Source organism: Periplaneta americana, chromosome 10 (genome assembly GCF_040183065.1).
Source record: "Periplaneta americana isolate PAMFEO1 chromosome 10, P.americana_PAMFEO1_priV1, whole genome shotgun sequence".
In the NCBI taxonomy this organism is placed as follows: domain Eukaryota; kingdom Metazoa; phylum Arthropoda; class Insecta; order Blattodea; family Blattidae; genus Periplaneta; species Periplaneta americana.
Genome location: NC_091126.1, coordinates 95,581,362 through 95,597,909, shown reverse-complemented (window position 1 = coordinate 95,597,909; position 16,548 = coordinate 95,581,362). Strand labels below are relative to the sequence as shown.

General features: G+C 35.6%; 1 protein-coding gene across 2 annotated transcripts in view; it reads right to left on the bottom strand.

The window, feature by feature from the left end:
* The window catches only part of LOC138707908 (glutaryl-CoA dehydrogenase, mitochondrial), a 72,694-nt gene that overhangs the window by 28,083 nt on the left and 28,063 nt on the right, over positions 1 to 16,548 (bottom strand). For both annotated transcript variants that reach the window (XM_069837954.1, XM_069837955.1), the window contains one exon: positions 5,691 to 5,907. In XM_069837954.1, coding sequence (XP_069694055.1) covers positions 5,691 to 5,907 — 217 coding nt within the window. The remainder of the gene's footprint in view (positions 1 to 5,690; positions 5,908 to 16,548) is intronic.

The window sequence follows — 16,548 nt, the reverse complement described above, 5'->3', positions numbered from 1 at the left end:
GTCCCCTGGTCTTTGTCCGCCTTTCAATTGAGTCACAGATAAACCATTCTTGTGAAGACACGACAGCTAATTGGCAAGTCTCAATTAACACTAATTTCGCCTGTAATGTTTCCGCGATTTTCTACATTCTAAAAACTGTCAGAGTGATCTCTAAATCAAAAGTGCTTCTTCAGTCAGTGTAGCCAAAGCCTTCGTGGAAGAAATGCCAGCCAATTTTCAGGTGGTATCTGGTCATAAGAAACTAATACAAAAAAGTGAAATCATCTTGTCTACAATTTCCGAAGTCATGTTTTGTGGTACTCATGATTTACCCCTGAGGGGAAAATAGCAATGTGGAGGTTTATTTCAAGACCGGATCCATTTCCGAATTGATGCTGGTAACCAAGAACTGCAACTTCATTTAACACGTTGAATGCCACTTGACGTGTATAAACGTCACACGTTCTTTGCGCCATATGCCAATGACGCGCATGCACGTATAGTTGTTTGCTTGCTTTCCCGCGCATTATTCCTTCAGTATTTTTGTTATCTTGTATTCTTGTGCAGTATTACTTACTGAAAGGGTGCTGCTACTTATTATCATTCTTGGTTTTTACCTTCCGCTCATTTAAGTAGAGGAATCATGGATGAGAAATTAGATGATAATTTTGAGATGCCTCCAGGTCCTTCAAATGCAAAAAATCTTAAACGGGTGCCAGTTAAAATTTGTAAAGATGAAGAAATTGCACGTCTATTGAATAGGCCTACTTCAACGTCTGATTCGGACAGTGACAGTGATTTCAATCCAAATGAAAGCCAAAGTGAAAGTGAAATTGAAAGTGAAAGTGACAGTGACAGTGAAAGTGAAACTGATTTTGATACATCTAATAATTCAAGTACTACTCCAGTTCAAAATGTGGATATTTCGAACTCTTTTTGGTTAGATGGGCCACCTAATTTGAAAAATATAAACTTTAGTGGTGTTCCTGGGCTAAAAGTGGAACTTGCTGATGATGACCCAGTGAATTTTTGGAATTTATTTGCGTGTGACGAGTTCTACGAGTTGCTAGTAACAGAAACCAATAATTATGCAGAAGAAGTTTTTCTTTCTGGGTGTACTGAGCAATCTAGAATGACTTCATGGGTATATGTCACAGTAGAAGAGATGAAGGTTTTCCTAGGTCTTTTGTTTCACATGGGTATGATCCAGATGCCAGATATCCAGGGCTATTGGAAGAAAGATCCCTTGTTCAAAATGGACTGCTTTTCGTCTAAGATGAGTAGGAATCGTTTCCTTCTAATATTACAGTGCCTCCATTTTGCAACAAATCCAAAACCTGGTGAACCTAATCCACATGGGTGGCTAGTGAAGATAAAATCTATGCTGGATCTCTTCAACAACACAATTGATAATGTGTATTATCCAGGAAACAATCTCTCATTAGATGAATCTGTGGTACTATGGAGAGGTCGTCTAATTTTCAGACAGTACATAAAGGGGAAAAGACACAAATATGGAATAAAATTGTACATGCTCACAGAAGACAATGGTATGGTATTACGAATTTTAGTATACACAGGACAAATTGATAATTTAGGTGGCAAAGGACATGCCTCGAATGTTGTACTAAAACTGATGGACGGCAACCTGAATGTGGGTCATGCTCTATACACGGACAATTTTTACAATAGTTATGACCTAGCTGTACAGCTACTCCAAGCTGACACGTACTGTACAGGAACATTACGCTCCAATCGCAAGAACAACCCAGATGAAGTGACGAAATCCAAGTTACAGAAGGGAGAACATAGTTGTCAATATGCTAATGGTGTAGCTGTAACGAAGTGGAAAGACAAGAGGGACGTCTTGTTTATCTCGACTGAATTTGAAGACAGTGTTGTTGGAACAGTGAATAAAAGAGGGAAAAAAGTACAAAAGCCACATGCAATTGAAAAGTATAATAACCACATGTCAAGCGTCGATCGGCAAGATCAAATGCTTTTGTATTACCCATGTGAAAGAAAAACAGTTTGGTGGTATAAAAAAATTGGCATCCACCTCTTCCAAATAATGTTACTGAACGTACATAATTTGCATTCTCGGTACACCACAAGGAGTAAGGTTTCGTTATATGATTTCAGACTTTCAGTAACACGATATTTGCTCTCGTATGCAACATTCAGCAGTCCAACAATCAAACTGGTATCACCAGCTGTGAAACACCTGCCTGCAAAACAATGCACTAATGAGAAAGGCAAAATAATGAGGAAACGCTGCAAAGTGTGTTACGACAATGGCAGAAGAAGAGAATCAACATTCTACTGTCCTGATTGCCCTGGTCAACCTGTATTGTGTGTCGATCCCTGCTTCGGAATCTACCACAAATGAAGTAAGGTAGGCCTAATTCGTTTTTCCCTAACAATTTCAATACACAGTCACGTAACAAACAAAAATAAGTGTGACGTGTAAACACGTCAAATGGCACTGGTAATGGAATTATTAACGCGGTGCCGGTGACGTGTAAACGGTCATCAAGATTTCAAACATTGTCTTTACTCGAAAATTTTATATGAGGCTAAAAATTATTCTTAGACACTATTATATGATAAATAAACACAGAAAACTAATCGGCTCCTGGGGATAGATTTTACAACAATACAGTCGGCAGCAAACATGTTAAGTGTTCTAGTAAAGAAAAAAAAAGCGACTTTTTTTTTTATTTTAGTAGGTTATTTTACGACGCTTTATCAATATCTTAGGTTATTTAGCGTCTAAATGAGATGAAGGTGATAATGATGGTGAAATGAGTCTGGGGTCCAACACCGAAAGTTACCCAGCATTTTCTCATATTGGGTTGGGGGAAAACCCCGGAAAAAATCTCAACCAGGTAACCTGCCCCGACTGGGAATCGAACCCAGGCCACCTGGTTTCGTGGCTAGACGCGCTAACCGTTACTACACAGATGTGGACAAAAAGTGACATATATGTTCTCTCAAATCAAGAAAGAAATAATTGATATATGCAGGGCCGTTATCAAAGATGACATAATAGAAGATATGAATGCCTTCAGCATACTGATCAATGAGACAGATGATGTATCAGGGAAGGAGCAGTTGTTCATCAGCTTGCACTTCAACAACAAGAAAGTGGAATGTCAGAGTTTGTGGGTTTTGTGGAGCTCCCTGCCCTCGATGCCACCACAAATGCAACAACAATAGCAAGTTCCTGGAAGAAAAAGGACCAGACCCAGAGAAATGTGTAGGCCAGGGTTATAATAGCTGTTCAGTTATGGCTGGCAAGGATGGTGAGATACAAACAATTTTAAGAAAAATGTATGAGAAAGCAAAGTTTTTCCATTGTGCATCACACAAACTCAATCTTGTAGTGACGACTTGAAAAGTGTTCCAGAAATACACAATACTATCTCCACTATCAAGGACATGATAAGGTTATTCAAGCAATCAGTAATGATAAGGAAATGCGTCCCAAATATTCCATTCCTCTATGAGATGCCATGGTCCCAAAAGTAAAAAGTATTGCAGTTTTCAACAAGTATTTTGTGAGCATCGTCGAAGGCTAGGGAAGATTATCACTAGATAGAAAGAGTAACACGAGAATACAAGCATTTCAGCTACATTCTGCTCCCATCAAAGCTTAATTCAATGTTGCTGTCGCTCTGAGAGCCAAGTATTCTGCCTTATTGGATCCTATGGTAAATACTCTAGAGTCTAAAAGCCTGAATCTATTCCAATGTTCATAGCACATCAAATGGATCCTTGGAATGATAACTCACCGCAATGAAACAGAGCAAGTTGTTACAGAGCTCGAATAGATAACTGCAAGAATTTATGGTGTTGAGATTTGTTCGAAAACAGCAACTTTGCTCCAACTCTCCAGAGTCCAGCCCTTTAGAGTTTTGTAAAAGAGCCTTAGTAATAAAATTCCTTACTTGGAATCTTTGCTGTCTTCTTAGGAGCAATGTTTGTGAGAAGAATATTCACCTACTTTTTCACTTTTGGCTCTACAACCTTCTATTGGAGATGAAAATTCAAGTCTTCAACATGAAAGTCAAACAGTTCTCGAGTTTTTATGAGTTACAGGATTCCAATGCTGAAGATGAACTAGAAAAACAAACACAGCAAAGAACAGTTAAAAGTGCTGAACATGGCAGACCTAGTAGAAGAGGCGGAAATCTTTTATGTTAACAAAAAAAAAGTTCCGCTCATCTCTCTTGTTCAACCATGCACTACTTGTACAACAGAGCATCCAATACCTTGCACAGGGTAGATCTGGTTGAAGAGCAATGATGAGAGGGGTGCTTACAGAGTGTACACAAAAAAAAAGGAGAAATTTGAGAAGTGTTGAAAAGGTTTTCAGCTAATTCAAGAAAACGTCTTTTTAGTTGAACATTTTTTTTTTTTTTATATATTTTGTAATTTTTCATACAAGAAAACTTGTCGTAGTTCAGATCTTTCTATATTTTTTAATGTAGAAAACTAGTTTTAGTTTAGATTTTTTTAAAAAATAAAATGAAAAAAGGTGTGTCTTTTTTTTTTCTTGTAATTTTGCAAAATGTACTCGATAATCACATGAAAGATAGCTCCTGATATTAATTTTTCATTTAACTCCTAATTTTCAAATGACTGAATATCTTGACATATTTTTCTGAGCACTTGGGGTCAAAAGAAAGTAATTTAAAATAGTTGTTGTTGAGACATTTAATTCCGAATTTATTGCTAGATAGACAAAGAATGAACCCATCGGTGTTCTGTCCCCCACAACATTAATGCTGGCTACACTCATGTAACAACAGCAGCACACCTTTGTGAGCAAACATTTTCGATATTTTGTAATCTCAAGAACAAGCATAGAAAGTGCCTCAATTTTGATCCTGATTTAAGGCTGAACGTACGAAATGTAAAACCAGATGTGCAAGGAATTGCTCAAAACAAAAGAGGCATGATTTCTCTCATGATATTAAATGGAAAGGTTGCTAGAAGTCATAATTTTTAATTTGCTTATAAAGGTTTAAATTAACCGTTTTCTTTCAATAATGCTAACTACCTCAATTTTTCTTTAAAGTAATAGCGAGTACCTGACTGCTTGCCATTCACCCATATGAAGACTAATTTACCGACAGAGGCATTGCCCAGAGTGCACCATAAGAGGCTGGTCTACGTTACACTCATGATGAGATGAGATGGAGACTTTTTGGGATGCCAAAGGGGAACTGGAGCTCCCAGAGGGGTTACCTGGATCGCAGGCTTGCTCAACACTAGTCATAAATTGAGGGTACACCAAAGCTCGAACCAGGGTTCAGCGCCTAGCGTCTACTTCAACCCACCTACAGCCACTTCACAGACACCAGAACATAAAAAAGCATGGGGTCCGTGGCTGACAGAATAGAGAGAGGTCCACAGCTCTCAGCTAATTAGAAACCACTGTCTTAGTGCCTTAGATCAGTGGTCGTTAGCACTCGCTGAAATGGGTAACGGGTAAGAAGTGTATCGCAATATGCACCGTTGTGCAGAAGGGAGAGGGAGGAAGCATACCCACCAGTAGCCACAGATGCACGCCAGTGCAATGTCTTATCCGCGGATAAGAGACGCTAGTCTGAGGGTGCACTGTACTGATGACCACTGCCTTAGATGAATAAAAATAATAGAACTATGCTGTAGCAATGAAAAACTCTAAGTAAAATCAGACTTACCTTCAGACCTTCTACATTTGGCAGCAAGTTTTCTTCAGGTATTATCACATCATCCAAATGGATTGTTCCTGTAGATGATATCCGTAGTGAGAATTTGCCTTCTATCTTTGAAATGCTTAATCCTTTAGACTTACTGTCCACAATGAAACCTCTAACCTTGTTATCTTCACATAATGCCCAAATGATACAAAAGTCTGCAATAGGAGCATTGGTTATCCTGAAATTAATTACAAATGTGAATTAATTATGTTCAAACATGCTTTCATACCACCATAAAATTGTTTTGAGATGACTATGTCTTGCATATAATACATAATCTAAATCATTTACACAGAACATAATGGATTAGACTGTGAATGTAGTTTCTTCCATTTTCAGCATGTAACATTAGTTAAAATCTCTTGCCCTTATGTTTGAACTAAACAAGAACATTGCCCTTAAATTTTCATATAAATGAATTAAATACCTAATTAAATATTGACAAAATAATACAAAATATCTTGAAGAAAAGAAGATGCAAAAATGAAATCATTAATCATATCTTCTAAAAGAGCAACATGGAACGGATTCCTTCAGAAACTCAATTATAAAACAGATGGGTATAAAGCACACAAGTTGATTAACAAACTCAATAATAAATACCCTATCAAAACTTCTCAACCTTTCTGTATAAACAACAAAGAAGTTACCAATGACAAAATGATAGCAAACAAATTCAACTCCTACTACTCATCTGCTCACAAACTGTCCCAAGAACTCAAAACAAAAGAAAAGAACCCTTAAAAAGAATCTCTATAAGAACATCCGTTCCAACAGACATATTGATATTTTTTATAAAAACTTTACGATCAAAGAACTTCAAGAAGCTATAAAAACATGCAAACAAGAAAACAACCTGGCCCAGATGAAATATTCCCAGAATACTTACACCATTTAGGATCAAAAGCAATGCAACTACTGCTAACAATTTAGGCTATAATAAATTGAGGGGTTGGGTGCAAGAAAGGCACTTCTCTGAAATGCAAGTTTTGAGAAAACTGATGTTGAAAATTCAAACCGTAATGATGTTACCTATGCACGCCTTTACATTTTGGGTACTCCTGACCTCTATGATCACAGTATTGAACTACAACTTGGTGATCATATGCATAACAGATCAGAGAACACAATAAAGCGTTTTACTCAAAAAGGGCACATCCTTTAAAATGCCCTTCTTGCACCCAGCCCCTCAATTTTGGAACACCAGAAGTCAGCTCCCTTCCCAAATTTAGAAAAGCTGTAGTAGTACCAATACTTAAACCTGGAAAACCAGCAAATCTAATCAGTTTTTATCGACCTATAGCTAACTTCAGTAATGGCACGAATGAATGATAATAGCAAGGTTGAATTGGTACCTTGAAAGTCAAAATTTACTTGCAGAAGAACAAGCAGGTTTCTGGCAAAATCAATCAACAACACAGCAATTGACAAAGCTCACCCAATATATCAAATCATGTCTAAATAATCAAGAAAGTGTACTGGCAGTATTTATAGATTTTAAAGGCGCATATGATTCTGTATGGAGAACTCAATCACTACAAAAACTAAAAACATGAAAATAGAAGGAAATATGCTAGCATGGTTAATAAAATTCACAAATCAATGGATGACAAAGATTAGATATGGAAAAACAGAGTCAAAATATAAGCAAACTAAAGTAGGACTACTCCAAGGAGCAGTCTCCATCCCCTCCTTATTTAACATATACATGAACGACCTCCCAAGAACTTAAAAAAAAAAAAAAAAAAAAAAGAGGCAAATGTCAATATAGGCATGTTTGCTGATGACATCATATGGACTTCAGCAAAAAATAACAAAAAACAACATGATACATTAACGATCACAATGAACAGAGCGCTGCAAACCCTTTACAAATGGTCTCTCGAGAATAATATGGAAATCAACTCCACAAAAACAATGTACCAGTTCTTTTCAATTCGACGTAACAATGACAACTTCAACCTCAAAATGAATAACAGCCAGCTCCCAAAAAGTGAAAATACAAAATATCTAGGAGTATATATGGATAATAAATTAAACTGGAAGAATCATATCTCCACAATAGTTAGCAAAGCTGGAAAAAGAACAAGTCTTCTAAAATGACTAGCTGGAACTACATGGGAAAGTACACAAGATACACTGAATACCACATATAAGACTTACGTAAAACCAATATTAAAATATGGAAGTGAAGTACTAGTCACAGCAAATAAGTCAACCCTACAAAAACTTGAAAGTAAATAAGTCAATCCTACAAAAACTTGAAGCAGCACAAAATAATGCACTCAGATTGATATGTGGGGCAGTAATAATATACAGGCAATCTTCTGATCACATCAGAAATTCATCAACAGGCTACCATCTCCTTCTTCAAACTGTGAAGGCCAGACGTGTTATTGTATCGCTCCCAGAGTGTCATAAAAGTGAAAATGGTTAGGAAGCAAACAGGGAACAACAAAAGTGACACATCGACATCAGAGGAAATAAAAGTGGCGGACGATCATAGTGTTGTCATCAATACTATGAAGAAAATGTTTGAGGAGTTTAAATCCTTCATCAACGCGGAAGTGAGTGACCTCAAGAAATCCGTGGAATTTATTTCAAATAAATTTGATGTATTTAGCGAGGAGCTGAAGGCAGCAAAAGAAGAAATCAGGAATTTAGCTAAGGAGAACGAATTGCTGAAGCAGGAGATAGGTGAACTACAACAGTATTCACGTAGGGACAATGTCGTTGTTTTTGGAGTGCCAGAATCTCCTAATGAAAACGTGTATGAAGTGATAGACAATGTGTCAGTAGCCATTGGAGGCAGTCAATACGTCCCGGACATCAGTGTAGCGCATCGACTGCCATCCAAGCCAGGTAAGCCTCGACCCATTGTCATCCGTTTCATGAGGAGAAGGAGCAAGGATGAATGGATGCAGTGCTACAAGAACGAGGCGCGAAAGGACAACAACGGACCCGGCATTCCACTTCAGAAGCTGAACGAGAATCTACCTACCGGAAGGTTCTCAGCAGGGGACCATTTAACAGCCGCGACCAGAAATCTGCTGAATAGCGCAAGAGATGCCGCGAGGAACAAAGGCTACCAATTCGTCTGGACAAGGGATGGAAAAGTACTGGTTCGCAGAGATGAAAGAAGTCCGGTTATTAAGATAAGTAGTACATATGACATAAATAACCTGTAAAGTCTTGCACATTATTCCAAACGTTTACTTTCTAGTATTTTTCTTAATGTTAACTAACAATGGAACACAATAATATTATAAATAAACTTAACCAGTACTACCACGAAAACAACAACGCCACAGAAAATTTCGAAGACCTCTCGCTCTGCAACAGTTATATTAGCACTAGTCTATCAAATTTAAAAATTCTTCATCTAAATATTCGTAGTATAAACAAAAATTATGATGAATTTTGTGTATTACTAGAAAATTTTACTTTCTTTTTCGATATAATAGTTCTTACTGAAGCCTGGATAGATCATGATAACAGTTTTGACTTACATGGCTATAAAAAATACGTTAAAATAAATAAATATAATAAATGTGATGGAATAGTGGTATATTTTAAAGATTATATTAACGTCTGCTCTAAGGATGTAGAATTTAATCACTGTAACTCTATTCATTTTGACTTTTCTATAGGCGATATTCCATTTTCTCTAACAGCAATTTACAGATCTCCAAATAATTGCAAAATTGATTTCCTGGATAGCTTTGAACAATCTCTGTATGAACTAAAAGAAGTTAAAAATCATATTATTTTAGGTGACATTAATATTCAAATTTTAGAACACAATTTAGATAACTCTGGCAACAGATATTTGAATATTATGCATGAATATGGTTTTTTGAAATACTTAAATGCTCCTACTCGATATAATGCATGCCTTGATCATATATTCTTCAAAACATCTATTAACTTAGATTTCAAATCTGGAGTATATAATAGTGCCAATACAGACCATTATATGGTATTTGGACTAGTCACTATCACTACTAAATATATTATTAAGGATCCCATCATAAATTCACATAATAATTGCAAGCAACATATTAATTACAAAGACTTAGTCGCAAATATTAGCTCAGAGACCTGGGAAACTGTTTTTGATTGCCAAAACGCTGAAGTTAGTTTTCAAAATTTTTACAAAATACTCCGCGATATAATAACTAAATATACCTTTCATACTTGTAATAATGTACCCAGTAAATATAAAAAAATAAAACCCTGGATTACTTCGGGTATTGCTAAATCAATCCGCACAAGAGACAGACTAGCCAAAAAAGTAAAACGTGAACCTTTGAATGAAGATTTATCAAAAAAATATAAAAGGTACAGAAATATCTTAACTTGCGTTATAAGAAATATGAAAGTTAGTTACTACTCAGAGAAATTTGTCAACAATAGGAATGACCCCAAAAGATTTTGGCAGACTATTAACGAAGCTACTAATGTTTCAACAAATAAAAGCTGCAGAATTATGGAAATAGTAAATAAAGATGGCTTAATTATTAAGAATCATTATGATATTGCAAACGAATTTAATGCTCATTTTACAAACATAGGACACAATATAGCATCAAAAATTAACAAAAACCCAAGACTATCTTCTTCCTTCTCTTATCCATCATCATCATCACCACCACCACCACCACCACCACCACCACCACCACCACCACCACCACCACCACCACCACCACCACCACCACCACCACCACCACCACCACCACCACCACCACCACCACCACCACCACCACCACCACCATCAATGTTCATATTTCCCGTAACTGATAAAGAAATTATAACTATTGCTAAAACTTTAAAAAATAATGTGGCTCCGGGTGTTGATGGTATCACTACTAGAACACTCAAAATGATTATTGAACCCATATCGAAACCACTAACCCATGTCTTTAATTTGTGTTTATCACAAGGTGTATTTCCATCTGATCTTAAATGTGCTGTAGTAATACCTATATACAAATCTGGTGACAGAAACAATCTCAGTAACTACAGACCCATCTCACTCTTACCAAGTCTCTCTAAACTATTAGAAAAATGTATTAAAAGCAGGCTAATTAATTTCTTATAAAAAAACAGTCTATTAAGTCAAAAGCAGTTTGGCTTCCGTACTAACATGAGCACGGACGACGCTATTATGAACGTAACATCAAGGATTATCAAAGAATTAGACTCGGGTAAAAAATGTTTAGGAGTTTTTCTAGATATTCAGAAAGCCTTCGATACTGTAGACCATAATATACTCACTTCTAAACTTCATGCCTACGGTATTAAAGGAATCGCTTTAAATTTATTTAAGTCATACTTGAGCAACAGATCCCAATTAACGAAATTTAACGACCAACACAGTGAAATTCGTAATATAAATATAGGTGTGCCACAAGGTACAGTTTTAGGCCCACTACTATTTTTAATATACATCAATGACTTGCTGAATATTGATATAGGAAACACATCTGGAGATATATTTGCATATGCCGATGATACAGCCGTAATTTTTAGTGGATCGAATTGGAATGATGCCTACCTAAATGCTAATAGAGGTATAAATATAATTAAGAAATGGTTAGATGAAAATTTGCTCTCATTGAACATTTCAAAAACAACTGCAGTTCCTTTTACATTAACGGCTTCTAGTCTGAGAAAAATCAAACTCGATAAGGATACAAATTTAAAAATACACAATTGCAGTAACATAAACTTGATTGATTGCAATTGCTATTCCTTGACAGAATCCACGCAAGTAAAATACTTAGGTGTTATCATTGATCAACATTTGAGATGGAATAAACATGTAACATATTTATGTAATAGGTTACGGAAAAAAATTCACAACTTTGTAACCCTTCGTGCATATATGCTGATCTATGTTCTCCGTGTTGTTTATCTAGCCTTGTTTCAATCAGTCATTCAATACGGAATAATAGGATGGGGTGGAATGACAAAGACTATCTTAACTCCATTAATATTATTACAAAAACGTATCATCAAAATTTGTCTGCATAAACCACTTGATTATCCGACACAATTTATTTATTCTGAATTCCAAGTACTAAAAATTGAGCAAATATATAAACATACATTACTAACTTATTTTCACAAAAATCGAATGAATTTTATAACTGAAAAACATATACACAACACCAGAAGAAATGTCCCAACTCTTCTGGCAGAACCTAAATGCCACACTACAGCTGGATTGAGACACAGTAGGAATTATGGACCAAGACTATACAATTCAGTATTGAAAAATAATCCAGACCTAAGCAATTTACACATTCTTAAGTTTAAAAATAAAGTGAAAATGTTTGTATGATATTTGATAATTTTTATTATAATTTTTAAGTGTTACTAGCATTATATGGTACTAATTTTTATTGTATTTATCTGATACATGTAACCTATAAGATAAAACATTGTAATAAACATAAATAGATCATTTTCTTAATTAATAACAGTGTATATCTCCAATAAATGATTCCTTAGCATAGCCACAGATACACTTGATTGTACTTGTCACTAGAAAGTTATTGAAATTTATATTTTCCCCGCCATTCATAAAATATTTTGATATGATACCTCTTGCACAAAAGGAGAGATCTATAACTGAAACTCGATTAATATATTTCAGTATTATTTGTATTTATCCTGGTAATAATGAACAGTTTGACTCATAGAAATTTTGTTTTTACAGCATTAACTTCCCATGATTGTACGAGAAGATTCGAAGAGAACGGCAGTAACGCAGACTTTCAGCTCCCCACTACTACCATTAATGCACAACACAATGTCAATACGGCGGTTGCTGTCGTCTGCGATACAACGAACTTTTCTGTTGATTTTCGAGTTTGGCATTTTTTCCGGTTATTATATGCTTATTTAAGTTGTGTTAACTCTCGCTAGTGGTTTTAAATTTTATTTTATCCGTCTTAGTATTTATTTTATTATTGTAAATATTTTTGTTTTATCACTATTATTATTATTATTAATGAATTATTTTGTATTACAATCTTTGTATAATTTCCGTCACGATTATTCTATTATTATTATCATTATTATTATTATTATTATTATTATTATTATTATTATTATTATTATTATTATCGTTACTATTATTTTATATCATCAGCATTATTATTTGAAACCTGTAAAATTTATGTAGACTACTGGACTGTACCCGAGCACGAGCATATGCTCATTTCGGGTATCTATCCAAATGTAAATTCAAATGTAAATTGTAAATAAAAATTGTAAAAAAAAATACCACTTGGATCAAAAATAATCCAGAACAACACCTCAAAACTCAATCACTACCAATCACAATAGCAAAAAATTACCAACACCTCCTTAACAGTTCAGAAAAAATTGAACCATACTGCCCACCTGTCAACCCTCCAGATTACCAAACATTCAATGCTAACCTATCTCTGATCTATAATGTAAGAAAAGATGATGCCTATCCACAGGAAAACAGCTAGCACTGGCAACCACAGAAGAAAGATATCCATCAAATGAGTATTTGAAAGTCTATACAGATGGTTCACTATCCAACAAAGACCTTGGAGCAAGAGCAGGAATACACACTCATTATATTTCTAAAGGGAAAAACAAAACAAGCTTTGATGGAGAAACAAAAACAATCAAAACAGCACTACAGCAACATCTGCTCAGGCCTAAAGCCTTCCAAAAACCAGTTCTCCTTGTTGACTCACAAGCGGCAATTCAATCCATTACTTCAAATCTGCAGCCTATATTCAAAACTATAAAAGAAGCAAAGGAAATACCAAAACTTCTCAATAGACAAGGAAAATCAATAACCTTTCAATGGATCCCACCACATATTGACACCTCAATGAAACTACAGACCTACTTGCTAAGAAGGGAGTGACACTTAATCTTACTTCAATCTCACTGGACACAAAAACAGTGAGAAGACCAGTAACAAATCGAACCCATGATCTATTTCACGCAGAAGCATCGAAATTATCCCAAGAAAAAATTTGCAGAAATATTAAAGAAACATGGTGAACAAAAGCAAACCTAGAAAAGAAACAACAGCAACCTTCCAACTAAACACTGAGCATGACTGTAGCATTACATCTATATTGCATGAAAATTTATAACTCTGAACACTGCACCATTTGCAAGGACCAAAGCACTAAAATGAATGGAGAACATCTACTTTAATGCCAAAAATTGGATCCTAATCTCCAGAAGAACTTCTCAAAACTGTACTGGAATGCTAGAAGACTCATGGATTGAATCCTTATGTCCCGCCATTAGATAACAACATCTTATTGACAAAATAATAATGTACCTCAAATAAAGAGTTCAAATGGTCAAAAGATAAAAGTGAAAAGAATGTACAGTTGTCAAAAGAAAAAGTGGCCGTTCTCTTGAAGCAAAGTGCCCTTCGGGTATCTTCACTACAATTTGGAGGCAGGCGATGTTACATGTTATTGGACCACGTTGCCTGATATCTACAGTTATAATTAAAGTACTCTGTGTGTTACTTGATAGCGTAATGGTAGTGTTCCGGCCTCTTATTCATGAGGTCCTGCATTAGAATACAACCTCGTGCTTTTCATGTTCTTTTTTGTCTGTAGAGAGAGACAAAATATACATAATTGCTCCTTTCTCTTTTACGATTATTTTAGTAATTAACATTAGGTTCATTAATGTATTATGCCATGACTTTGTCATATCATTATGACATTGTGGCTGCAAATGGAAAGAAAAAAGATTTTATTCTCAACAAAAATATCTTTCGTGGCATTAAAAAACAAACTTACTGGCGTCTGCCTTAGAACAGTCAAACAATTAAGTGTTCAAGAACCAAACAAACAGCCACGATTCAATATTTAGTCTATCTTCCCCTTATCTCGATCACATCTTGCAGTCGAGTGGGCATGGAATCGACTAGTCTTTGCAAATAGCGACTGTTCTTAGACATGACATTCCAGGCATTCTGAACATACACACATAAGTGTTCTGCCCATGGGCAGGTCTTTCATTGCAAACCCAGCATTCTCCAATCTTTCCTATTTTCTCTTTTCCTCTTAGTCTCTGCATATGATCCACATATTCTAATGTCGTCTATTATTCTTCTCAAACAGAGACCCAACCAATTCCTTTTTCTCTTTCTAATAAGTTTCAGCATCATTCTTTCTTCACCCACTTTTTCCAACACAACTTCATTTCTTATTCTATCTGTCCACTTCACACCCTCCATTCTTCTCCACATCCACATTTCAAATGCTTCTATTCGTTTCTCTTCATTTTGTCGTAATGTCCATATTTCTCCCCCATACAATGCCACACCCCACACAAAGCACTTCACTAGTCTCTTCCTTAGTTATTTTTCAAGAGGTCCGCAGAAGATGCTCCTTTTTCTATTAAAAGCTTCCTTTGCTCATGTCTGCAGTTTTTCTTGGGAAGGATAAATGTGGTGACTTCCCGTTGTTTTCCTTACACCACTGTCTCTTTCACATCTTATTAGATTCCAGGGGGCCCAAGCGTGGAGATGAGGAGAGTGGATTTGACTAATTGGGCCCTCTGGACTTCACTGAAATTCACCACAAGGGTTAAATATTAGTTCTATCAGGATGTTTGACCCGATCAGACTGGGAAATCCCAATTAGCCTTTGCCCCCCACATCCTGGACTAGCTTCTACAAATCATCAGAAAATCTTGGAGAGGGATTGGACCAATTTTTCCGCAAATGTTTCCACACTTGTGCCCTCGTAGCTCCGCGGAAGAATGTCGGAATTTAGATGTCAATATCTCAGGTTCAATTCCTCGTCACTCCTTTTCATTTTATTGTGGTTCAAGATAGTATAATGTAATAATATAAAAAGAAAAACTAACACCAGTATTATGCAACTGTATTGTTCCAAACCTAATATTAAATTTATATTATTTATATCGCTAAAGAACGATAACTGAATATAAATTATAACTTGAATACTATTTATGTCACTAAAGAATGATAACAATACAAATAACTTGAATATTATTTATACAGTATCACTAAAGAACGATAACAGATTACAAATGATGACTTGAATATTATTCATATCTCTAAAGAACGATAACAGAATACAAAAAATTATAACTTGAATATTATTTTTATCGTTAAAAGAACGATAACAAAACATAAATAACTTGATATCAATAAAAAATGATAACAGAATATAAATGATAATTTGAATATTATTAATGTCTCTAAAGAATGATTAAAAAATAAAATGAAAAATTGAAGGCCCAAACCCACAACCTTCGAATCATTAAGCAAACACTCTACAAGACGCAGATATGGAATACTTCCATGGTTCTGTAACCGCTTCTACAAGCACATGCATCATGTAACATCGCCGTGACCCGAAGTGGATTTAGAAAACATTCACTGTTCACTAGTGTGGCCCCTCCCCCTTTTTTTTTTGTCAACTGTACAATGTTGTATGATACATCTGTTAAATTTACGCCACCACCACTTCCACTGCCATGACTGACTTTGAACTTTCACCGAGTTTATGTTCAGGAGGAGGAGTTCTGAGTGTTCCACCATGTGCTAAGATTATCTTCATTGATTTGAATTCGTAGATTTCATCATTGGAATACTATTGTCGAAGACAGGAAGGGTTGCCTGCTCTATAGGATTCATTACGTGTTGCTCAGACTCAAAAGAGATAGGATAAAATCTACTCCTCTCCTAAGCGCACAAGCTTGAAGGGATGATCGTCCCTTGAAATATGAAATAAATGACTTAATTCTGTGGGAAAACTTCAAA